Below are 26096 nucleotides of genomic sequence, written 5' to 3'. Positions count from 1 at the left end.
GCTGTACTTAACACTGTGACTAACTTTGCAATCAGCTTTGCTTTTCAGACAGGGAGGCCAGATGCTTCAGGCTAAGGGTGATTTGCTGTAAACTGTACAAATACTGAGATGTCCTGGACGGAGGATGTAAACCAGGGAGGATTATTAGCTTCAGACATACCTGCTGGGGTCAGTTCTATGTAGATGAAGGTGTTAAACGGGCCCCTTCTAACCCAGGGGCCCAGTGTCTTGAGCAGGCTCTGGTGGATGCAGCTCGGTGCTCAACAGTTGATTTAATGTCAGATTGGTGGAGAAAAACAACCATGAAGAGAGTGTTTCTTACTGCTGTGGGAGGATTGCATTGTGCCCAAGTGCTGCACAATTTTCTGTGCACTTATCTCAACAGGGTGTCATGACAGGAGTACCGTTATTCCTGCATTATGGATGCAGGGCTGAAGCACAAAGAGACGAAGGCCTGGTGTCTTGGAAAATACCGAGGCATCTTCACTCTGCTGGTGTAAATGGGAGGTGAGGGATCAAATATTGCTGCAGATGGATGCCTGGTGGAATGCCAGAGATTAGAGAGAGCTTGTGGCTGAGCAGGGAGGTGAATTTTGCTCCCAAATCCCAACCTAATGCTCTTTCTCTGTAGACTGGAGATTCGGGGCTGTTTGAAAACGAGCCACCTGGATCCTTAAAACCTTTGGAGGTATGTTATTTGTGCTCATCTGAGGAAAAAGGTTGATGAGCAACTGTTTGTGGGGTTTTAGTGCAAGTGTGTGAAGAGCTGACATAGTGGGGCAGGGAGCTTTGGGGATTCCTCATGTAAAAAAGGAGGCGGTGCAGCAGAGTGACTGGAGCAATCCCTGTTCTGCTTCAGGCTTCTCTTCAGTCCCTGACACACAGAACCTTGCCAGGACCTGGGCAGGCAAATCCACAAGCCAAGTCTTGGTTGCTCTGCTGCAGTGCTGGGGCAGAGCTGTGCTGCAGAACAGCACGAGCTGTGCACTCACCATCCCAGGCATCCGTACCGGTGATGCTGAGAGGCTTTTATCTGGTGCTGGTTTTGTATTGCTTTGCCTTGAGGAGACCTTGCTTGTATGTTCATGCGCTGTCTAAATAGCTGTAACAGCCTAGTGAATGGGATGCTGAAAGCCCACGCTGGCAGAAAGGAAACTTTCAGGAGCTGAAGGATGGGATGTGCTACCCCGGTATCGGAGAATGAGAAACAGGACTGGAGCCAATGGCTGTTCATGTCCATGGGCTTTTGTACCCATCAGGATATCGGTGTTCTTCAGAGTCAGGAAAATTACTTCTAGAAGTGTAAAAACAAGATCTTGAAATCTGCTTTTACTTGGCTGTCTGTCATGTAAAAGGAAATTGAAAGGATGAGATCCCAGATGAAGCGTGGCTTTTAAATTGCATACATGACACGAAACCCTAATCTTGTTTCAGCCAGTGGCAGGATCAGATGGCTAAAATGGATGCCTTGATCTCGGGGGAAGCAGCAGAAAGGGTCTCTTCTCCTGCTTCCCTCTGTGCCGGGCAGCCAGGAGGAGGTAGCTGTGTGTGCCTCAGTGTGCAGGTCCTTAGGCTAATAAGAATTTGATCTTATGTTTCAATTAGCAGCTTGGGGCACTGCTTTGGTTGCTGCAGGGTTTGTGATGTGAATCTTCTGGAAGCTTCTGTCTTAGCAATTGATTGTTTTAATGTAGAAACATGAAATTTAAACCACATTAAAGTAAAACCCATAAACCACTCATGGCATAGTTGCTCATCTTCAGGTGCAGTTTGTAATTACTGACTAGTCTCAGCTTTACTCCTCCTCCTCACAATAGATGCTCTTTGGAATAGATTGGCTATGGAAGCCTATGGAGTTTGTCCTCCAGCAGCCTGATCATCCCCACGGGCCTTGTGTTGCTTTGGGCAGATACAGATGGCACATGGCATTTTCTCAACCGTAGATACCTGGGGTGGTTACTTCTGCCTGTTCCCCTCCTGTGGGTTCTGGCAGGTTGTGCTAGTAGATGTACTTGGCTTTAATGCACAGATATGAAACGGGTGCTTGATTTTAAGTGCAAACTGTTAGATAGAGCACTTGGGTAGCACATTGGGTCTGTAAGCTGGGAAAGAGTTGGGACTTCTCAGAACCCTATTTTAACATGCTGATGCCTTCCCGTGCCGTGTTCTGGGAGGTGTTGTGCTCTGTACAATGCTTTGTTTCCTGCTTTTGTCAAATGTAAGTTGTGAAACAGTTTTCTCTTACTGTATGTTGTTTGTTTTCTTCCAGTGAAGCCAAAAGAATGGAATTACAAAGAAACCTGATAGAATACAGGAGGTCGGATGCATGCCTGTAAGCCTATTCAAAAGCTTCTTATAGGTTATTTTACTTAGAAAAACTTGGGTATTGTGGAATGCCTTCAGAATGTAATCTTGAAGGGTTGTTTTATAACCAGCTTAAATTCATATGTTAAGTATAATGTAAGGTTCTTGTCTCTAAGTTATTAATGAGATAACTTCAGCAATAACAGAACTGCCTTATTCTGTTAATGCTAAAATATTATTATGTTGGTAGTAACCAACAAGAAATTGGTTTTGTGCAACTTCTATAGAATCACTGTAGCATAGTTTGTGCTACAGAGTCCTGGGATCCTATGGTCTGAAAGCCTCAGGAAATCCTAGCAGATATTCTAGGGTCTGCTCCTGCTCCTTGGATTTTCTGCATTATCTGTTAATGTAAATTGTATATACAGTCTGTACCAAACCCCACCAAATCCTAAACTATAAACCAAAGGGATATAAACCACAGACCAAAACGCACAGCAACAAAAGAGGGCTGGAAAGTGCCTCAGCCACTGTTCCATTCCTCTCCTCAAATGGGTTTTGTAAAGTTCTTGAGGCAACCTTTCCATCTTGGCTCGAGGGACTGAGGGCTAGGTGCAGTACTGGCCAGGCCCCTTGTGTGGCTGCCCTGTAAGCAGGTAAGGAAGTAGGTCTGGCTGGAAGTGGATGTGTGTTTTGGGTGGATGAGAGCTGGTTTAGGTGGATTTTCAGCTGGATGACTCCTGGCCTGACCTGGCCGCATGGCAGATAGCATTGGCACAGAAAAGAAAAGCTGGGAGTGAGAGATCCCTTTGGTGGGATTTAGATCAGCTTGAAGCAGTTGCGTAAACTTAGCCCTGATGTTACAGTTGGGCTTCCAGAGCACATTCTTCTAAATGCAGCTTTCATTTGGATTTCATGAAATAAGTGACTGAACCGTAGTCCATTTAGAACAAATTTGCAAGAGTTAATGAATATACTTTACCTGTTTGAACACCAGGCCCCCTGTCCAAAGCTGAAGTTACGTAGCAGGCATCCTGTCAGTTGTATGAGGCTTTGGATGGTTGTGAGAAAATTGTGTCTGTTGTTTTATGGGGGGCAGCTCCCACAGAAGAGTTAGTTCATGTGTGTCTGGGGAAAAGGGGCTGTAATAGCTGTCTTTGGGTTATTTTCATACGCAAGTACAGTTTATTTTTCCTCTGTAGAATGAAACTAAAATACATGAAGCTGAAAAACTACTTGAAAGAAGTACAGGAGCGCCAGGAAAGAGCTCGTCTGCGGAACCAGACCCTGCTGGAGGAGTTTGACCAGTTTGAGGCTCAAATGAAAGCTTCAAGCTTGGAGATGACTCAGAAGATGGAAGTAACTTTCTATAAGACCTAATGTGCTAGTGTTTACTGCTGTTACAGGGTGGCTAAATAGGTTTTGTCTGAGCATTATACACATCGAGGCTGCAGATGTTAGTGATACCTCATTGTTTGTTCTGGAGTGCTTAAAGGGGTAATGTTGTGGAATTGAAATGAGCCCAAACTGCTGATATGTGCTGCTGCAGAGCCTGCTGTAACTGCAGAGGTCGTCAGCAATGCTTCACAGAGCTCTGTGCAGTCTTCTAAGTGAGCCTCTTTGGAAGCAAGGGAGAACAGAGATCAGAAAGATGTGGAAACGTGTTTGGAGCCTTAGCGATAATAAATCAGGGTTGTCTAGGTTAGGACAAAAAGACTTGAGTTGTAATAGTTTCATAAAGGCTTTGTTATAAAGCTGTAAGTTTAACTGTAGTAAAGCTTTTATTACTCACAAATATCAAATACATGTTGTGGCAGTTGTTTCAGGACATATTTCTAATGTAGCTGGTGTGAACACCCTGAGTACCCATAGTCAGTCCTGGCCCTGCTTATCACTGATGCCACTGATACTTGGAGTTTTTTGGGAGGCAAGATTTGGGAGGGAAATGTGCTTACACCTGCTGGCAAGGAACAGCAGCACCTTCAGGAGGGTTCAGCAGGGGCTATGTCTGTCCCTTGGCCATTCCCCTGTTCTAACTTGCCAGAAGAGAGGAGGGAAGGAAACAAATCGGCTGCGGGATTTTAGGCCCCTGTGATGTGGTACTGACACAGCCCCTACTTTGTGTGGCTCTCTAGAGCTCTGCTGGGATTGGGTTTGTTTCTCTGGGATGCTGTTTGAATTGGGAGGGGAGCAGTGTGCTCAGGGTGAGCCGTTCTCCTCCCTCTCTTCTCTTCCGGGACAGGCACAGCTTGATCCGAAATGGTAAAACGTAGACTGTGATCTTGTAGAAGGATGTGTTGAAGAGGAGGAAAGAATTAGGCTGCAGTGTAAAACCAGGGGGATCGGACGGGGAAAAAGTGTGAAGTGATGTAGAAGTTAGAAATCAAATGAGCAAACCTTACTTTATAGTAGTTTTTGAAGTTTTTATCTTAATATGCTCTGGAAACAGCACACCAGGAAGTGTTATTGGAACTTAGTCTGACTAGGGATGTAGAAGCAACAAAGTGCTTTATTTTATGTGGTGTGTTTTTTCCTGTGCTCTGGTTTGGCTTTCACTAACTGCATCACTGTAAAGGGCAAGAAACCCTTTGTGTGCAGTTCTTACATTAGAAAAGTTCCATTTTTTCAGTAGCTAAATGTACAACCTGAGGTGTGAGCCTTGTTCCTCTCTAAAAATCATCAGTGCTTTTAACTAAGGGTGTTAGTGCAGCATGTGGTCCCTTTTGAATCCTCAGAAACTGCTTGTCACATCACTATAATGTGACAACAAGCCTCATACAATTTGTACTGTGGCTAAAACAAACAAACCCACCCCAAACTTTTTGGGGTTGATGTTAGCTGTTGACTAAGGCTCCCTCATAAATGCTGGTAGGTTTGCAGGGCCAGCTGCCACGTGGGAGGTGCTGCCCTTGGCTTCAGTGAGGGTTGTTGGCTCATCCCCTGCCTTTGGAAGTGAGGAAAGAAGCAGATCTCTGGGGGCAGCAGTTCCTTCCCACGCTGACAAACCAGTGGCCTGGTGGGCACCCCATGGCTGTACACCCACATTAACAAGTGCCTGGCACAGCTAGAGCCCAGCAATGCCTGGTGGATCTGGTGATGCTCACAGAGCCCCTTTTCCTTGGTTACCGGTTGATGAGAGGCAGTTCCTGGAGGGCTGTGTGGTTTCCCCCCTTTTCTTTTCTCTTTTCCCTCAAAGCCAAGCAGGACAGGGGTGCTCTGATGCAGGTTTACTCCTCCTTTTATGGATGATCTTTTTCCCAAGCAGCCCTACCACACCCCAGTTTGAGTAGTGATAGGTTGTAATGTACCAGCTGAGCCGTGGTTGTGCCACGGGTTGATCTGGGTGCAGGGTTCCATTCACTGCTTCCATTTTGATGTTCCTGTGCCATCCATTTTAGTTTTGCCAGGTTAGACTCCTCGTTCTGAGCTGTTCACAAAGCCCAGGTTACGTAGCCTCTGTGTCATGGTTCTGAAGAGCCGCTTGTCATGGATTGCATGGGAATTATGGAGCCTGTAATGGTTGAATCCATTCTGGAAGTACACAGGAGGACATGATCACTGTTTTCTCTTTTCCTTGAGGGAGAATGCCCTTTAGGAGTGCTTTCATGACTGTGCATGTTTCATTATGTGGCTGTAGCTGACAGAACTTCTGTTGTTCCTGAAATACTCACTTTTCCCCCCGTGTTTGTGTCACTTGTGTCGAGTACAAGTAAATCCACGTCAGCTTTCAGGGACAGTCCTGCAGTTACATGGGAGTTTGTTCTGAGCATCTTTAGGATGTGGTTAGGTTCTGTTTCCTCAACTCATGTTTACAGCTTTCTGAGCAGTTTCTGTTACCTGGGCAATAGCGGAGTCACTGAACGCGCCACTGGAGTGGAGAGCAGGGCTGGTGAAGTTAATTGTTTCCAAGCCGTATTTTCATGCATATTACCTGGTGCAGAGTAGGTCCTGAAGTGCTTTTATTCAGGGCCGATGTAACTTGTTATTGGGGTTTACGATTATTAACAAACAGGATTAATTATAGGTGCTGCCTGTGCTTGGCTTTTAAGCAGTAGTCCCACAATGAGCACGTTACGTCTGGTCAATTAAACAGTGGAGTGGAGGTGGGGACGGTGTGTGTGGTTGGTTGTGCAACACCACAGCAAGTTGCCTTTCCTGCTGGGTTGCTCTCTAACATCTGCCATGTATTTTTCCGTCAGTGAGTTGTAAGCTGATGCATGTAAACCAAAACCAAATTCTAAAGTTCCCTTCATCCCGAGGCAGCAGAGTCGTTGTCTGGATACAGCAGGAATCATCTGGCATTGCACATGCTTGTTGGGATGAAATAAATTGGAGTCAACAAGTTATTCCTATTTTGTAGGATTCTAAATTACGTGGATGAATAAATGTGTGTTAAAAACCTGCAGAAGATTGTGTACAGGCAGCATCAGTTGTGCTGGGGAGCAGGAAGAGGAGGGGAAAATGGGGTTTCTGGCTTCTTACACATAGCCCAAGTGAAAACTGCTGCCGGGGCACGGCATTTAGAGACACAGCTTGCAAAGTAACATTTTGATTTGTGGTGCTTTGGGGTTTTTGGGTTTGGCCTTCAATTTTATGTAATGCATTTGTTCACATTTAGGCATCGTACAGAAGAGAAATCAAACGCGTGTTAGCGCTTGGAGGGGCTGACTTGGCAGCAGGAGGTGATGAGGAATGGGACTGCATGGAGCAGGTAATGGGAAGGAGGGGGTAATGTGTTCTGTGACACTGATGCGCTGCTGCGCGAGGAGCAGGCACGGCTGTGCTGGGCAGTTGTGCTGCAGCGTGTGCAGTGTGGAGCATTGTTTAGCGCCCGGGTGAAGCAGAAGAACCTGGGCAAAAAGTGCAAATTAGTTCAACCAGAGAACTGGAATTAGAGAGGGGGGAGCTCTAAGTGCTTGTATCCATCTTCGTGTGGGGTTTTGTGCCAAACAGCGTGAAAACGGTCTGACCGAGGAGGGAATGTTCTTAATGAATGATGGTTAAAAATGCAGCAGTCGATTCGCAGGGCGTCTTTCTAATTTTGTGCGTTTTGACCTTTCCTCAGAAGCAGCAGAAGGAGATTGCCTATCTGAGGAACAGACAAAAAGACTGACAAGGAATACTTAAATGTATTCCGCTATATATCTGCGGTAATGCAGGCTTCTAATCCCTCCTCCTATCTCCATATAAATGATACAGTTCAAGACCATAGCTGTTTTCTTCACTAAAAGCAGTAAAGCTCTTTTAGATGAAATGTCTAAAAACATCTTGTAATAACTTGGAGCATGCTGGCAAGAGTAGTCACTTGTGACTATGTGTGAAACCCCCTCAGCCAGTCGATATTGGAATAAGCAAAAGCGGCAGCATCACTCCATTATTCAGCAAAGCCAACAGCATGCTTGTCCCTTAGGCTACAGCATTCATTAAGAAAAGCTTACTGGGCTGAAAGCTGGGAACAGATGATAACGGGATATGATTTTCATATTTAATGCATTCCTTGGAAGAGTATGTGTGCTGCAGATTGATAGAAGAATCAACTGCTACTTTACTAAAAGACTTTCTAGTTTGCCCTATAGCTACCGATGGAATCATTCAGCCAAGAAATTAACTTTTTCTCCTTTTACCTGCTTTATGTATCTGCTAAGCAGGCTGCCTGGCTGCCAGTAAATGTTATTATGCAGTTAAATGTTTGGTATTTAAGACTCTTATCAGAAAAGAAACAGAGGCCACACTATTTTGTTTTTATAGTAGGAGGCAGGTTTTTGGTTTCCTTTCTTCAGTGCATTAGCAGTCATTAATCTGAGTTTATAGGAAGTTTTCCCTGTAGATTAAAAAGTTAAAAACCTTGAATTTAGAGCCTTCTTTAAACTGCAATATACAAAGCAATGAACCCGAGCAACCTTGACCTATAGAAGCAGCCTCTGAATCACGAGTTTAATTCAGACGTGTGTGAAAAGGTGAGTTTGTTGTTGAATGCTGGATTCTTCAATTAAAAGCTGTCAGTGAAGGAGATGTGATTTCTGACCTATGGAAAACTTTGCACAGATACTGGAACATCAAAGGCTCGCCATGGAACTTGGGTGTTTAACAACAGTTGGTGGGTTGGGGGCAGTGTAAGAACTTGATGCATACCCGAATTTGTCACTTTATGTTGAGCTACTTGCTTGATTTCACTAGTTAGTTGAATTAACAATGTGATTGTGGACTCTTTCATCCCCTGCCCCCTCCTTTCTCCTTCTGATCGCCCTCCTTAAATACAGAGGTAGCTGCAACCGAATTGTGCACCCTTCTGCCTTGTCTATGGGCTGTGTCTCTTAGATCTAACTCCATTTTTTCTTGGACTAATTGTGCCCATTTCCCACCACCTTCCCCCCCACTTAAAACCTGCTTATGATGTCCAGAACACAAGTGTTCTCAGTGCTGTGGCAATGGGTCAGTCATTGCCAGCGCAGTTACTGGTGGTGTACGCAGGATGCAAATCATCACAGCTTGGAGCTGGTTTTAATTTACCTGCAGTGGTTGCCTTCAGGCTGGTCAGGATGGCAGTGACTGTGTGATAACCTGGTCAGTGATGTGCCTTGGAGACTAAGGAGGGCAGCCACAGAAGCATCCTTCCAGAGATGGTCGGTATCCCAGTGGCCCGAAACCACTAGTGTGAGTATCTGCTCCTTCCATGAGCCATGGGATGTGCTGCCTTTAGGACTCCCAGATTTTATGCTCAGAATTCATCTATCCAAACAGTGTTGGTCTGGAAAACCACGACTCTCCATGGAGAGGGCTTGAGCACTGGCCTTCCGAAGCCAAGTGTGACAGCAATCCAGGGCTGCAAGTTGGAGGAGATGCCCTGTGCAGCAGAGGTCCTCCTGAGCTGCCGAGCTGTGTAATGTGGGCTTTGGAAACCTCTGGGCCATGGAGTCTTCATCTTCAGAGCACTTCCTTGAGGTCTTGTGCACGTTTTGGGCTTGTGCACCTCGACAGAGCCTCACTGTTGGATGTGGGGCACCAGCAGCTCCGATAGATGCCCGAGGGTGGCGGTGCAAGTCCTAATGGAAAGGACTTTTCTTCTTACCTTTGTTCTCTTCAAAACCACTTTGATGATGATAAATAAGACTGTATTTGTGATGGGAGGGAGAAGCAGGGAGCCTGTTCTCCACCACCAAAGAGAGGATCGTTGAGTGTGCTTTGTGCAGAGACTGTGTTTAATTCCTGGCTCGAGTGACATGAAGTTCAGTCGTTTTGTTGACTATTCTGGGCAAGTCTACACACTCCTACTGTTGTTTTGGGTGGCAAAAGCAGAACGTGAACCAGCGTCATCTGCCACACTTCTGCTTTGAGAAAGCAAAGGTGGTAAAGAGATGATTTTTCTCTGCAATCAAAGAGGAGCTTGTTAGAGATGTGTCTGCTGTGGCTCTGCAAAGCACTTGTACCTGTCTGCATTGCATTTGTTTTGGAACGCTACATCCAGGAGCTGCTAAATCCATAAAGTACTCACTAGAGTCATTTTAAAGCAGCAAATCCAACACCTGAAAAGTAATTAGGAGGAACCCGAGAGCGGCGGTGGTGGAATAAGCTGTGAACTTAATCTGAGTAGCAAACCTTTACTCCTTAGAATAACTTCATGGCTTTTTGTTCTGCTGCTTGTTATGTAGAATTTGAGCTTTTTTAATGAAACTTGGTCACAGACTAGACAAGATGCCTTTGTTTCCTTTAAGCTGGGCTTGGCAGCTGACTTTATATGGTAGGAAGAGGTCAGGCAATGAAAGAGAGGAGAGAGGTGTGGAGGTGACTGTAAATTCTCCTGCTGTGATTTGGGGCTGAACAGTAAGCCCTGCTTAGTATGAACAATGGAATTACGGTAGCTAATTTTGGCTTTGCATAAACTGGTGGTGACCTTTTAGTAGTAGTGCTGGCGGCAGCCACTCCTTCTAAATTGTTCTGATTGAGTAGGTTTACAAAGGAAAAGAGGCAAGTATTAAACCACTGGGATCTGAAGCAGAGTGCTTTCACTGTTGGAACTGTTTTTATGCAAGTTCAACAGTTCTTGGAGGAAAGGGCCATTCAAAATGTTTCTGCTTGGTGCCAAAGTTGCCTCGTGGAAAAGGAGATTTCATCTCCGTGGTGTTAGCTGAGTAGTTGTTCTTCCTCTTTGGTGTGATTTAACAGGAAAGAGCAGAAGGAAGACAATGCAGTGATTCTTGCCTTGTTTTTATCTGCTTTGTCGACATGCTGTGAGCAAAGCTGGATATAGAGACAAGCCAGCGATGGCAGATGTATGCCTCAGACTCTCTGGGGACCTTTCCTCATCCCATTGCCTTTACAGAAGACCACGAGAAGAGCAGCAGGAGGTGGCTGCTCAGAGCTGCTGCTGTGGGTGGCTCCAGAGGGGCAGCTGTGCCCTGGTCACTGCAGCAGGGTCCTAATGGTCGTGTCTTGGCTTTGGGATGCTGCAGTACCTAAACCCCAGGCTGCCAGCATCTGCTCAGTCATACACAGAGCACAGCTCTTCCTCTTGAGTCATCACTTCAACACGTTCTCATGGCTTCAGTGGGCAGCTTCTTGCTTTGGTCGGGGTCTGAAAAGCCTTTGCAGGAACCTGATCTTAAAGGTTTGCCTGCTTGCAAAACCAAGTTACCATGTAGACTGAGTCCTTCACGTTCTTCAGTCCCTACAGTCAGGTTGAGGTGCAGTGTGCTTTTGCTGCCGGTTGTTTTGCCTCACAGAGCTTCAGTTGAGGTCCAGGCCGTTGTTTCCTCACTAGGGTGTGAGAAATGTGTGCCAAGTGTTTGTATAGTAATAACACTATAGAAAGTACTTGCATTTGGTGACACGTTTCTGTTCAGAAACCAACGTGCCATGCTCTAGAAGGTCCATTTGCAGTGTGCTGCCTGTTTGTTTCCTTAAGCTATCTCCCGCCTGTGTTTTTCAGGTGCCGTGGGCAGGAATCGGCACCAGGACAACCGTGCCAAGATGGCTCCATCACCCAGCTACAGGCTTTATGAGCCGCCACACATCAGGCATCTCCGCTGGCAGGGGTTTGGGCACCCAGCAGAACCCCCCTCAGCCCACAGAGAGCTGCTCAGCGCCTGAGCCATCACTTGAAGGACTTGGTCTGGAGAGCAGAAGTACTGATTTAGAGAGGGAAGCATCAGTGGAGAGAGCAGCGAGACCTGGGGATGTGGCTGCCGGTGAGGAAGACTCTGAGGAGCTCATCTCTTCAGCTTCTGATAGCAAACCAGGTAGCCCTGAGGAGGAACAGCCACAGGGAAGCATCCCAGGTAGAGCAGGATGCGTTCCTGTCCGCCTCTGCTCAGCACCCAACTACAGCAGTGCCCACGACTGCTGGTTTGTCCTTCGCCTCTCCAGTGCTGGGCTTGAAGCGCGGTGACAATCTTTCTCTCTGTTTTCTTCTTCCTTTTGACTCCATTTCCTCCCAGGCTGCTCATCTGGACAGGCAGGGGCTCACTGGAGGCTGGTCCTACTCACTTTCGCTATTAAAAAGTCAAGACTTACTCACTGCTGTGCCCACGGTTGTCCTTAGTCTGATCCTCATGTTAAGAGGTTTAATGTGCTCCTGTTTCACTGGAAGAGCATGTCCCTTCTGTTCCAGGTTGATTTTCCCATCTGTGGCTGGATTCACTCCTGCTTGCTGGTGGTTCTGTGCTTTGCGCTGGGTTTTCCAGCGAAAGGCAGTGATGCTCCCAGCTGAGATGCTCTTGCTCTGGGATGAGGTGTGCTGCCCTCAAAGGCCGTGCTCCAACTGCTCATTCCTTTTTCTTCCCCTGTCTCGGCAAAATGTGTTCTCCCATTTTACTTGCTTGGTCAGTTCCTCTGAAGTAAGCTGCTGGACTTGTCTTTGAAGTCACAGTGACCAAGGCTTTTTGCTAAGTAACAGTTTATTCCTCTTTTAAGACCTTGCAGGAATACTCTCTGCTGCCTTGCCAGTTAACGTAGCAATTTTCAATTTAAGCTACTTTTCCAAGCCCCCTAACAGTTGCTAAAATGGAGCTATTTATAATGGAAACTGGTGGCAACCCTAATGATGCTCTCCAGTAATGACTGTGAGCCTCTTTGTAGAGGAAAGCTGGCATCCCCACCAGATGCTCTTCTGTTCTTGGGGTCTTTCTGGCATCCTCTTTCTTGAGGTTTGTTTTTTTCCATTCCTTTTTCTTTCTGTGATGAATTTATTTGCCTCTCATGTTCTTTCATCTGATGCATTTGGCACTCCCCTGTTGTAATGGAAGCCTGTCCTTGCTGGCGCTGAAGGAGACCAGTCCAGCTTACGCCAGGCCTGGGCTCTGCCGGTTCCTCCCTGTGGGGAAGGCTGAGGTGGCCAGCATTGTGTCTGGGAGAGAAATACCCATTGAATTTGCGGGATGCCGTATCTGTGCCCTCAGAGAACCTGTGCAGTTGGGTTCAGAATCAGAGCAGGCTTTTTGTCAAACAGCACGTTAATCCCCTTGGGCTGCCGCTGCAAAGCACGCAGGCCAACGCGCTCCCGGTTGGAATGTGCAGAGGGACTGGCTTGTTCCAGCTCTCCTGAGCTTGGCCTTCCCCTCTGCAGCAGTGGGAGCTCATCAAGATGCTTGGCTGTGCCATCCCAGGCTCGTCAGCCTCTCCTGCTGCTCCCTGGCACCGCTCACAGCGCCAGCACTTGTAGGGAGGAGCAAACCCTGTTTTCCTCCAGGTTAATGAAACAAAATGGCCCCTTTCTTCCCTCTCCGAGCTGCAGAAGCGCCCCTGTTCCTCTCCATCCTCCTTTCCCAGCAGGCGCAGGAGTGACAATTCTGTTGCCCATATTTGCCTCACAAATTCGGGAACCAGGCTGAGAGCCCACCCTGGCACCAGCCACTCTTTGGCATAAGCTTGAGTGATTCGGTTCCAGTGGCACTGCAGGACGGAGATGGGCAGAACGGCTGGGTGCTGTAGCATCAGCAGGTGTTTGAGTGCTGGGTAATTCAAACCCATGGTGAATTTATGGAAAACTGGGAATTCCCGTAAGGATTCCAATTGGTTACAGCAATAGCTGAGCCATTAACTTCTGGCCCTCGATAGAAAGATCAGTAGTGTGTGTGTGTTGTCTTCAAAGCCTGATTCAGTCCCATACCCTTTTAGAGAAGGCAGTTAACGTTAACGTGCAGTCTGAACGCCTCCAGGCATGAGTTTCTTCTGCAGGGTTTAAGGATGTCCGTGGCAGCAGCCTCTCCAAGTGTGCTTTTTCCGCTAAGAAAAGCTTTTCCAGTGCCTCTGTGCCTGGTTCTGCAGGGACAGTTTAGTGAAGTCCTGCTCTTCCCACCGCTGACGGTGCGTGAGCAGTGCCTGCCCCACCGCTGACGGTGTGTGAGCTGTGCCCCACCGGCCGGGAGCTGCAGACTCCAAGGGCTGGAGCCTCCCTGGACTCCCCCTTGCGAGAGGAGCGTGAAAGGACACGGGGCTCGGGCAGGGAAAGCCGGAGTTCAGGGAGAGCAGAGGGATGCTCGCTCGCTCTCACGTGCGGAGTGGAAAAGGTGAACAAGCAGTGGAGCGATGTTAGTTTATTCCCTGTGCTACGATGCGTTCCTTGGTCCTGCTAACGTTTTGGGAATAACTTATGATTGTTACTAATTTTACAGGACCGAAGCCAGGCCTGGGTAACCGGTGGACTCCTAAGGAGCTGAGCTGGGGCATCAGCACTGTGCTGCCAGGTCCTGCCAGCACCGAGGAGGTGATGCCGAGCGTGCCGCAGGGATTGGCCTCACCAGTGGCAGACTGGGAGCAGGGCAGGGATGCCCACACTGCAGAAGACTCCCCAGTGCATGCACCAAACCCTCACGTGGAGCAGGAGGAGCTGCCCTTGGGCAGCTCAGCACCAGGCAGGTATGTCCTTGTGTGTTTTCGCTCTGCTGGTACTTGTTAGCCTGTGCCCTGGAGGCTGATGCCTGGGCAAACTTCTTACCTATTGATTCAGTGTGTATATATATATATATATGTATAATAGTACTTAATATTTATCTATAATAGTGCTTAGTTTACTATCCAGTATATTTTGTGTGAACTAAAATTACCAGTTGGTTAAATTTCTTGAGCATTCTGTTTGGAAATAGGTTGAGAACAAGAGAAGGAATGAGGGAAGTGCCGTGTGGACACATGGCTTGTCCTCTGTTACCCTGCCAAGTGGAGGGGGTTTGTTGCCAACAACTTCACTACCAGGGTACTGGCTGTAGTGTCAGTCACAGCTGGGCTTTTGGCTTTGCAGCACCCTTGTAGGGCAGGGAAGCACATCCTTGTCCTGCTGGGGCAGTACCCACTGTGGGCTGGTCCACCGGGCTTGCTCAGGTCACGGGGAAGGGCTGGCTTTGCTCCCTCACTGTGTGCAAACAGCCCCATGCCAACTGCTGCTGTCCCTTCCTGGGTGCCCACCTTGTCCTGCTGCGTTGCTACAGGAGCATCCCTCCTGCTTCTGTCTCCTGTCTTAGTTCTTCTGAAAGTCTGCTTGCCACCGGCTCCTGCTGCAGTGCTTCATGTCCACATCCCTTCACCCCGGCCATCCTGCTCCCGCCTGACCACACGGTTTCATGACCTCTGACTGCTGCTGCCTTTGTGCCTGCTCTCCTTCAGCAGCCCACTTCTGTTTCCTTGTCCTCTGCCTCCTCAACACCCTTCTGCCTCCTCAACAGCAGCATTTTCCTGCCTCCAGTCACAACAGAAATGTTGAATGAAGCCTTTTCTGCAGGACTGTGCTGTCTTCCAGCAGGTGCTGCTCCCTCTGGGGCTCCCTGCCTTGTGCCAGCACTGTTCATGTGCAGAAGAGCCCTAGCTGGAGCGGTTAGCTAGGTAGAGGGTGGTTAGGTGGTGGCTGTGGGGGGAGGAGAGACCATGTACAGAAGCAAGCAGTGTTTTTACCCCTGAAGAATGAGGTGCAGTCTGTTGCTAGTTAGGCTTTGGTTTGTTTCCTCTTTGGTTGGTTGCAGCTGAATGCATCTGTTTTTCCTGTGCTCCTGGTCAGGAGTCTTTAGGTGCTGATTTCAGTATTAGCTTGTATTTTAATAGGTTGAGCAGAAACTCGCAGCCATCGATATACACTTGTGTAACTTTATCATGTCCCATTTGCATCAGGCTGTTGCTTGCTGTGGGAACATCATCTAATTTACATCTAAATAGCTTTTATCCAGTGTCTCTGCTGTAACCACCTGTTAACCAGAGCAGCTCGCAGGGAAGTCGCTGCTGGAGCGGTGGCAGGTTAACCTTTTGTTCCCTCCCGCGCTCCATGGGCGATGGAAGCACTGTGCAATGCTCTCGAGGCCCAGGTACATTACACAAAAGGTTTTGCTGCTCGCATTATCTCCAGAGCACGACTGAAACCAGAACGGGGAGGTTTGCTCTGCATTATGCCGAGCTGAACGCCTCTGTTTCTCAAGGCCGTGGAAGCGGGATCGCTGCCGTGAGCTGCTCCTGCAGGAAGGATACAGATTGTGATGCGTTTTACCTGAAAATGAAACCACAGGAAAGCTTTCAGAGGTGGCAGGTAGGGAAGGTCTCCTGGAGGGGAAGAGCCTTCCCCTGATGCTCATCACCAGGTGGGCTTTCCAAATCCATCTTCCTGATGCCCATGAAATCCAGTGTGTGCACTGGAGGCCTGCAGAATGCTTCAGGAGCTGAAAACCTTGGGGAGAAGTTTCCAGGTTGTTAGTACCAGGATTTCAATTCCATGAATTACACCAACTATGGGGATGCAACTTTTCTTGGTCTGAATTCATCACAGCACAGCTTCACAAAGTGAATCATCTCACAGGTCTTGCTGTGACCCTTCAGTCCCTGTGGGTTTTCATCTTAAATTCCTCTGCTGGCTGAAGAAATATGCTGAACTTATGCAGACCTCTGCACTTTTGCCATCTGGAAGTGAAATACCTGTAGCTTGAACTCTCCCACTGCAGCAGGGCGGCTGCTGGGGCATTCACGTGAGGCACAGTTCCCTCTCCTGTTCTTTTGGGGCCATTCGTGCACTTCTGGTGTATGGTTGGAAATCAGTGCAGGTGATGGAGCTGGAAAGAGCTCTTGTGGTTAGAGGCTGCAGCTTACTCAAGAGGCAAACCAAAGCCATTGTTCCTGTCAGGGAGTCACAAGTTGCATTTTTGGAGAAAATGCCTTTCCTACTTCACTGCAGAGGCACCATTCTCTTTCTTTTTCTATCAAGTTTTGGGGTTCCCCCCCAGTAAGTATTTGCAGGTCGTATTTCACCTCTGGGCGAGTTCAGCCTAGTTTCAAAGTGCCTTCTCCAGCTAGAAGAACAGTCGTTGTGGTAGCATCATTGAGCTATTAACCAGATCAAGGTGATGCTGCTGTGCGAGGGTGTTTAGCCTGAGGTGTGGCCTTGGTTGCAGCTCACAGGAGGGTGCTGCAGTTCTGCCACCTTAGTTATTAAAAACACTGGTGTTTGCCAACCCACTGCAGTGTTTCAGAGCACTGCTGGGTGGCTGCGTTGACCCGAGGCTGACCACGTGCACTTCAGACTCACCCTGCCTTCTCGGACCCCCACCACAGCCTGGGCTCTGTGTTTCCTGTCCGCTTTTCAGCCCAGGAGCATGCTGTGAGCAGGGGCTTTGCCCGGCTTGAGCCAGCCCCATGGAGGCACCGGAGCTGCTCCCACTCCATGAAGCCACCCCATAGCTCCTGCCCTCGGCTGCTTGTTGCTGGTTTGAGCTGGAGGGGAAAGGCTCGGTCTCCTCTCACCATTCCTTGCAGCAGCCAGCCCTTTCTTTAAGGGCTTAAACCCGAGGAGCAGGAGGTGCTGGGGAAGGAGGGTCTCTGAGACTTAGTGCAGGAAAAGATGATGACTATTTTAAGGCCTGTGCTGAGGGGGTGGAAAAAGGCAGAGCTTATGCCTGTGCTGCTTCAGCTGCATTGAAGAGGACTTAGCACAGATGGATTGTGCATTACAAAATGTAACACATAATTCAAGCTGTCAGCTTAATCAGACTGTTTCCAGGAAGCAACCTGTAAAAGAGAAGGACCTCTTGTTTGCTGACCTCTGATCCGTAGCCTGCTGCAGATTGTCATACATTTTGTTTTGCTTTATGTTGGTGTCCCTTCCTTCCCCTTCCCTTTTTATTATTGTATCCCTCTCGAGTGGCACCCTGGAAGGACCACCCAGTGGGAGGAAAACAATGGGAAACAAGCCGGCCGCTGAAACACAGGGCTTGTGAGAGCGGGGGAAAGAAAAAGCGCTGTTTAACTGCATATGTGATCTCCCTGGCATTGTTTTGCTTATTAAATGTCTAGGAAACTCGGCTAAATGCGCCACAGCCCCCACTTCATTGTTCGCTGTTGCCCCACAGGGAAACGCAACTTTGGGTACAGCTTACCAAGACTGAAATGAGCCGAGTTTTGGTGCAGGGAGCTTGTCGCTGGAGGGCTGTACGGCAGGGTTAGCTGTATAAACATGTCAGCTTCCACATGGTGGGGAAGAAAGAAAGCAAATCTTCCTTGAGGCCAGGCCCAGCTGGGGCATTGCTGGTGGAGACCTGGCCTGGAAAGACCCCAACAAAGCGGGCAGCCGGCCTGGACCTGAATAGCCATTTACACCTCTGTGCAAGGATTAGCCTCCTCCATTGTTTCAACGTCTTAAGTCCTCATTTGCATCATTATAGAGGTGCAGCTTCATCAGAACCCCTCTGAGGTCCCAGCTATGTCCCCATACCTGTAGGTGGTCACCAGATTTGTTGCAATGGTGGTGAAGGAATTAAGCCACTCGGCGCGGGGGTGATTTCAATGCAGTGTCTCAGGCCCTGGCTGGTTTTTGGATGCTTTATTTGCTCATGTGCTTGCCTTTTTTTCCCTCCTTCCTTACAGAGCTCAAGAAGCAGCGTGGTTTGTGCTGTTGTTTTGCTTTGAAAAGCTAAAATGAGGGTGTGTTTTCCAGCTGGTGTGATGGGAATGCATTTAAGTACCTGTCCACCACAGGTCACTTCAAGCCCTGTTTGCTGTCCCTCCGCAGCTCCCGTGGGATGCTGGCAGCCCTCTCCCGTGCACTGGAGCAGATAGAAGACGTGGTGAGGACGAGCACCCGGCGCCGGGCGCTGTACCAGGGCAAGCACATGGTGACGCTGGAGCTGCTCAGGTTAATGCTGCTTCCCCCCAGAGCAGGCAGGGCCGGGGGGCAGGCAGTGCCTCCTCACACCTCACCCCCTCCCTGCGTTCCTGCTCGCTGCTGTACGTGCAGCCTGAGGCCTGGGGTAGGTTTGGTGTGGGCTGCACACACTTGTACCCGCGTTGGGGCGGTGAGGGGCCGTTACCCAGCAGCGTTGCAGGAGCCTGTTGAGGCTCGAGCCAGGTCTGCTGTGACAAATGGCCGGTGCAAAGAGCACCCAGGCTCCTGCAAACAAACATTGCTAAGAAGCCTCCCTCCCCTCCCGCCGCGTCACTGTCACCAGGGAGCTGAAATATGGCACTTAGAGGCACTTAGGCAAATTACTGCAACAAATGTTCTTTCCCAAACGTAGCACTTTCTGCAGCCTTGCTCCACACACCCCTTTGGTGAAGCAAATACTGATTTCCAAGAATGAGAGCACCCCTTAGCTACTCGTGCTGGTGTGATTTACTGAGGTAGGCAGCAATAATCAGACAAATCATTTCTTCAAGGTAAAAGAGCAATGAGTATCGCCAAACCCTGGGCTCAGAGAGCCCTCACCGTCCCTCTGCAGCACGGGCTCCTCATTCCAGCAATTGGGAATGGCTTTGTACTTTTATTTAAAGCTATAGGTCAGGCTCCATACACTGGGATTAAGTGGTTGCACCAAGTGGACCCGTGCAGGTTCCTCTCTCCCTGCCAGAAGCAGAGGTGTGAGATTGAACCTGGTGTTTCCTAAGGGCTGGGTTTGACCTCCCTGTTGCAGAGAGCGTGGGCACGGATGTTTGTCCCTCTGGGCTGGCCCGTTAGCCAGGAGGGGTGTTGCACATTCTGCCCCCAAAGCCAGGCTGCTGTCTGGGCTTTACATAGCCATTGCCTGTAATACCCGCTTCGTTTTGTAGCGGGGCCACCAGGCTGGAAGACGGAGACCTTGAAGCATGCGAAGCTGTCGTCCTTCATCAGCTTCGGGCTTCCTTACAGAGCTGCCTCCTAACCGAGAACACGCTCCGGGCTCAAGGCAGAGCAGAGGGTGAAGAGCAAAGCAGGTATCTCAGCCACAAAACGTGCCCGCGAGGGCGATGAATGTTCTTTCCTTTCCTCCCAGGTCTGCTCTGGGGCAGGGAAAGCGGGCCCGGGGCCAGGCCTCGATCGCACTGGGACGTGAAGATGTCTGAGTGCTGATGTTTGTGCGGCTCCAAACGAGGACCTTAACCAGATGTGTTTGTTTTCCCTTCCCTTCTGTGCTGGTGAATCTCACCGCTCCAGGCAGCGCTCGGGCCGGGTCCCCCGTCTCACCCCACCGGCAGCATCCCCCGCCCCAGGCTGCTGCGGCACGGAGGGAAACTCATTAACTTCAGAGACCTCTCAGCCAGTAATTTGCATGATCTTAGCGCGAGGCTCGGGCACGTGAGCATGGGGAATGTCATTTTGAGAAGCAGATTATTTTCCTGTGAAGCAGAAGATGCATATAGCCTTTAAAAACAATAACCTCCGTTATTCAAAGTGGGCTTTTGCTTTCCTGTGCATTTGCCACAAGGACAAGTGAAAATTGATTTATTTTTTTTTAAGGTCTCTTTAATGCAGTAATGAAAACAATTTCCATTCTTTCTTACTTAGCTTCTGTCTAGACCTTCCTCCCTGTTCGAGGCTCAGCAATGCTCAAGTGTTAGCAGGATCGGGGCACTTGTGAGCGCTGAAGAATGGTCTATTTAGCTATACCTGGTTCTCCTTTCGAGGCTGATATGCCTGCGAGCACTAATACCTTGTTGTATCTCCTGAATGGTTTCTTGGGGACAAACACTCGTGGAGTTAATTGGAATTCACTCTTCTGTTTGTCAAACTTCATTGGAGCAACTGGAGAAACAAACATCTTTGGCAGACAGGATGGCAGTGTTTGTAGTTTGTGCGTTGAAGGAAAGGGCACTTTTGCTCAAAAACAATGAAAGGATTATTCATATAGAAAAGACAAGAAGGTGTGAGCAGAGCAGCTCATGGAGTGAGTGAGGCCTGCCCAAGCTGGGACTGGGGGCTGCAGGAAGGGTTTAATGTCTCCTGATCCTGAGTTTCAGAACGGGCCTGGGGTCAGAGATGGTGATGGTGGTCCCTGCCCACCCTCCCACGTCTGTGGAAGTCACAACCGACTTCTGTCTTCCACTTGCAACGTTTTTGAAAGAGAAAGTGGGGATTAAGGGCAAAATGCACAAAGGCTTTTCCTGCTGCAGGTTGACCACCGTGGTGCCTGTGTGAGTCTGGTGTACAGGGGTGTCCGACTGACAGTGCTTGCGTTTGTTCCTCAGGCCGGAGCAGAGCTGGGACACGGACGTGCTGCGGACCTGCCTGAGCCAGCATGCCCTCTTCCTGAGGAAGCACCACGTCCAGCTCCCGCAGGAAGTGTCGGAGATGTTCGAACGCCTGCTGGCACAGGATGGCCAGGTTGGGACTTGCACCCAGTGCTACCTGAATCAATGACACCCAGAGACTGATTTGCACTGCTACGGCGAGGTGGGCCCTGTGCTGCTAATGCAATCTAGAGAGGGGGCTTTGAGGGGAAGGACAAGCAGGCTGTGCTCATTGATCAGCCTTGGAGATGGTCAAGGAGAGAATGCAGGTTCTTCAGTTGTCTCAAGGCAAATATGTACAGCTCTGCACCCCACAAAGAAAACAGTGTCCAGGAGGGTGCCTGTTTTCCACCCTTCAAAGCAGTTATTTAAACAAGCCCACACGTTCGCTGTGCTGTGAATCCATCATGAGGCTTCTATCATCTGTCTTTCTCTGGGGCTTAGCAGCTTTTTATCATGCATGATGTATTTTACTATTTATTTCTTTTAAAGAGAGTTATGTTTGGTAGCCTGAATACGCAGAGAGCTTTACAAATAGCAGCCTGCTCATGTATTTTTAAACATTAACGCAGAAGGTTATAAACCAGCTCTTTCAAACCCAAAGTCAAAAATACTCTCCCTCTAATATTTAATGAGAAATTACAGAGCAGCTGGAACTGCTTTGCTATATTCTAGTTTTAATAGCATTTGAATCAAATAATGAAGATAGACTATTTTAGTCATTTGTACACCTCAATTATAGCAGGGTAACTTCTCTTTCTCTATGTGGATAAGTCATTTGTATTCTGTCCTTAAAACAGTCAGTCAAGTAGAAGAGATGAGCGAGGAATGTAGCACTGCGCTGGCGACGGAAACAAATACATCCATTTATAATTGCATGTCAAAACTTTTACAGAGTCAAAGCTCAGTAACACGAGCTTTATGGGTGAATATGTGCAGCAATAATCTGTTTACTGCTACGTGTTACTGTGGACCACATGCATTTAACATTTAGATTGCCTATTAAGTGTATCCAGTCAATTAAATGTAATGCCAGGATCTGTCTTCTACTTTGGAACACCTCATTTCCAAGCAGCTTGCATAGAATAGAATCATGGAATGGTTGGGAAGGGTCCTCAAAGCTCCTCCAGCTCCAGCCCCTGCCACAGGCAGGGATCCCTTCCACTGGAGCAGCTTGCTCCAAGCCCCTGTGTCCAACCTGGCCTTGAACACTGCCAGGGATGGGGCAGCCACAGCTTCTCTGGGCACCCTGTGCCAGCGCCTCAGCACCCTCACAGGGAAGAGCTTCTGCCTAAGAGCTCAGCTCAGTCTCCCTCGGGCAGGTTAAGGCTCCTCCTTGTCTCTCATCACTAAATTATGTCTGCCTTCTATTGCCTTGCCTCTTAGCTCCTTGTTCACACCAGAACACTTCCCATATACAAGTTCAATAGAAAGGAAAATCTTGGCTAAAGGTTGCCATTCTTGGCTCCTGAGTAAATATGGATTTATGAGGAGGGGGCAGATGCAGGAGAATAAAAGTCTCCCATGAGTCCAGAATGCTTTGGCTTGAAGCTGTTCTGTGCTCTCAGGTCAGTACGTGTAAACTAAGCTGCCAGGAAGGTGATTTCCCCTGCTCTCAGGAGCTGTGTAAAGCCACACGCAGCACTTCACACGGGTGGAGGATATAACCTGGGAAGTGCTTCCTTTATTTTAAGCCTGCTTTTAAGTCGGCCACGTTTATGGCCAGCTCTACTCCCTGTGAAGGTACTGGCTTCCAACTTGAATTTCTCATGTCAGTAATAGGCTTAGGTATGGAGGTCTGAGTAGTGCCACTGCAGAGGGCTGTGTACACTGCCAGGAGAGAACAAACTGTACCAGCCTGTGGGAATAACAGGGATTGACATGGGAACTGGGCCGGGCTGAGGCTGTGCCTTGGGCTCTCTGCCCTCGGGTTCATTGGTCCCGGTGTTGTTTTAAGCTGCAGGTGTTGCTAATGCTGTGGTTAACCTGCCTTATTGCTGTGTGCTGAAAGGGAGAGATTTCCTCTCATTTCTTGTAGTATATTTGATGCGCCCTTCCATTTGCTTACCCTGATTGTGGGAGGCAGGAGTGGAGTCTGCAGAAAGCCTAGTGATTAAAGGAACAATTCAGAGTCGGTGTTACTTCAAGCAGAATTGCAGTTCCTGAGCTAGCGCCGATTTAACTCGGAGGTAATTTACCCTCTAACAAAACCACCCTGGAAACAGATTACAGCGTGAAGTACAGATTAGCTTAAATGTATGTCGGAAACCGCTGCAGACCAAGGATAATAGTGCTGTGGCTGTTTTTATTTCTAATGCTGCAGGCTCTGCTCGGGTCGAGAGAGGCCCTTCCAGGAGACAGCGGGGACAGGTCATCTCCTCACAGTCATGAACCCTCGTGCAGCACCTCGTCAGCCACCCCAAACGGTGCCAGGGAGACAGAGGAGGCAGAACACGCTCCCGGGCTCACCGGCATGGGAGGACAAGGTAACAAGTGTGCAAAGGGCCGGCTGTGTGCGCAGAGCTGTTGTCCTTCCCCCGGTGTTTCTATCCAAGTCAGCTCTATTGTAGTGATTGGTGAGTTAATGTATACTCGTAAGGGGATTTTCCTAAATGTATCATTTTTTGTTACTTAAAACGAGCAATGCCCATCGTGGCTATTTTGTCTGCAAGCCTTGTGGCTGTTAATAGAACAGATCTATAGGTGTGCATGTATCTAAAAACCACCTTCGTTTACCAGTGCTGGGGTATATTCATTGCTTTTTACTGTAAAGCCAGGCCACAGCCAAATTCTCAAAACTCAAAGGGCTCCTGCTGAGTGTGATGCTGGCTCTGAGGTGAACACGCTTGTGAAAACCCAGTTAATTTCTTTAGATAAGGAAGTAATATATTAGCCTGGTGCAGCAAGGGCGGCTTGCTTGGGCTGCTCTCGGAGCATCCCTTACATCAAAGTCCAGAAGAGACAGGCAATTAGGCTGCAGTGCTCTTTGCACAGCAAATGTAAACAGCTTCAGGCCTCCTAAATTCACGCGACTTTTATCCGCGGAGGAGACAGAGGCTTTGATTTAAGCTCCTCTTCCAGGGCGGGTGTGATAAACGGTGCTGCTGCCGCACGAGGCCGCGGCGTTACTGCGGGTTGTTTGTTTCCTAAATCCCATCGGGTCTTAAATTATTTGCGACATTTGGGTAGCTTGTCCTTTTCCCTGGAAGCTACAGAGAGGCAGCACCGCCGCACATGCCAGCAAAGTTCACAGTAGGCGCCTCTTTTAAGGGCGGTAATGGATAGTTTAGATCAATAAACAAGAGATAACAAAAGTGAGAAATTAAAGGGAGTAGGGCTTAAAAGCAACCAAACCAGTCTGATCACTGCCACTTTGAAATGCCTTTCATTATGGTGTGTTCACATCCAGAAGTCCCAAGCTGGTGTGAAGATGAGAGCAAGGAAGAAAGCGCGGTCGAAAAGATTCCTATTACAGGTAAAAGCAACGGCTGCATATTAACCTCAAACCCCGTATTCAACTCTACTAGATCATCCAGACATTGGCATTTCAGTGCTTTGGGGCTGCTAATAGTGAGTAAATTCAGCTACTACATACTGAGCGCAAAGATTAAACGTATGATCATAAACTCCGCTTATGTTAATGTACACCAAGACGCACAATCACCAGCACCTGTTTAATTCCTTGTAATCATGTTCTGCATTTAAACCACACGAATGTCCTGTCATTTAGCCTTTCAGGTCCCGATATCAGTGTTATAAAGGTCAGTCTCCGTGGGGAAGATCCAGTAATTATATGGCAAACTACAGATGTTTCTGATTTGATTCTTTTCTTTTCTGGAGTAATTGAATGTGTATCATTAGAATAAGCGCAGGGAAAGCCCCGCTAGCCGGGAAGCTGCTGCAAAGGCTGCCTGATAACACTGTGGTTTTAGCAATAAGGTTTTACCAAGTGTGGTTCAGATCCGCCCGCAGCAGTGTATGAGCCTTGCTGCGGACCCTGGTGTCCCCGCTTTTGGGGCCGGGTTGTCAGTAGCACGTCAGTTTTCAGAGCAGGGCTCTTGGCGCTGAGTCTCAATTTGCTCTTGCCTGATTTTTGTCCAGTGGTGGCTGCTTCCTTATCAATGTTGATGTTTGGCGAAACAGGGATGGATGCAGGTGTGTGCTCACCAGAGAGGTGCGAGGGCAGCTGCTCATGCAGCACTCATCGCTGCTTCTCTGCTCCTGCATGGCTTGAGAGCAGCCTGTCTGTAGAGAGCAGCTCATTCCCCTTGGAGAGGTTTTCCTCTGCTGCCTTTTGAGCCTAATTTGCACCTAAAATATAAAAATGTGCTGTTTGTATTCCTGAATTATCCTGCAGCAGTAATATCCCTCTGTTAGCTCAATCAGACTGTAGGTTTTTCCAGACAGTAAAATGTTCCCATTTCCCTGCTTCTTAACCCGTCCTGCGGTCACACATGGCCATGTATTTTAAAACATGGATTGCATTGATGTTCAGTGGAATTAAAGCCACTTGAATCTCTCTTCATGAAACAACCCCCACTTTTCATTTGAAAATGAATCTAAAATGTTGCAAATCTTGGGATTGGTTCCATTTTGTTTGTAGTTTAAGAGGCTTGGGGTTTAAACTGCAGAGAGTGTCAGCAAGAGCAGTGTTGGGAATGGTGACTCCCTCTGCCTAATGGATCGCTGGTACTATGATTTTTTCAGGAGAACTCAGGAGTTTGGATCTCTGGAGCTGCCAGTGCTTTTGGTTTGCTTCTCCTCACGCTGAATGCTACAGCTGAGCAGTACTGGTTATAGCTGCCGTTTCTGTACCAGGCTGTTAGAGTTCTCTATGGCAGTCTTCACCAAAACCAGTTTAAAACAGCTCTCTCTGAGCTGCTTTATCTCCTGTGTTGGTGCAGCAGTTCCTGTAGCTGCAGTCCACTGGCTCTGGGAATAAAGCTTTTCCCAGCTCACTTGAAAGCAAAGTTGCTCCTTTCAGCTGTGATTCATCTTCAGCCCGTGATCTTCTCATCCTCTCCTGGCTCCTCACCCTTCCAGCCTGTCGCTTGCCTCCTTTTTCTCATCATTACTTGCTGTAGACTGTGGCCCTGGAACTCTGGAATTGTTCAGTGCCTGAAATAGAGGCAGCATCGCTGCGCATCGTCTTTTGGGCTCAGAAGACGTGTGAGGATTTGGCTTTGTGATTTTAGATCAGCCAATATTTAATGTCCATTCCATACACGATAATTTGGCTGCACAACCCTTTCTCAGTTAAGGGATAGAAATTTGGGGTGTTCTTTCAGTACTTGCTGCATTCTCTGAGGGCAGCAAGTGTTGGTTTGAAGCACTGGAAACCCTGTGGCTTT

General features: G+C 48.4%; 1 protein-coding gene across 1 annotated transcript in view; it reads left to right on the top strand.

Annotated features, from left to right (window-relative positions):
* Positions 1–2247: 2247 nt before the first annotated feature.
* KIZ (kizuna centrosomal protein) overlaps positions 2248–26096 on the top strand; it is a 40234-nt gene continuing 16385 nt past the window's right edge. The window contains exons 1-10 of the mRNA XM_057433128.1: positions 2248–2332; positions 3507–3663; positions 6923–7015; positions 11231–11540; positions 13914–14157; positions 18275–18397; positions 19309–19452; positions 20704–20839; positions 23069–23231; positions 24155–24220. Of these exons, the coding sequence (XP_057289111.1) occupies positions 2283–2332; positions 3507–3663; positions 6923–7015; positions 11231–11540; positions 13914–14157; positions 18275–18397; positions 19309–19452; positions 20704–20839; positions 23069–23231; positions 24155–24220 (1486 nt within the window). The 5' untranslated portion in view covers positions 2248–2282. The remainder of the gene's footprint in view (positions 2333–3506; positions 3664–6922; positions 7016–11230; positions 11541–13913; positions 14158–18274; positions 18398–19308; positions 19453–20703; positions 20840–23068; positions 23232–24154; positions 24221–26096) is intronic.

The sequence above is a fragment of the Pezoporus wallicus genome, unplaced genomic scaffold, assembly GCF_028554395.1.
Source record: "Pezoporus wallicus isolate ANWC-B61680 ecotype Strahan unplaced genomic scaffold, APGP_CSIRO_Pwel_v1 contig_5416, whole genome shotgun sequence".
NCBI lineage: Eukaryota > Metazoa > Chordata > Aves > Psittaciformes > Psittacidae > Pezoporus > Pezoporus wallicus.
The sequence above is the reverse complement of the archived record's forward strand: the minus strand, read 5'-3'. Positions and strand labels throughout refer to the sequence as shown.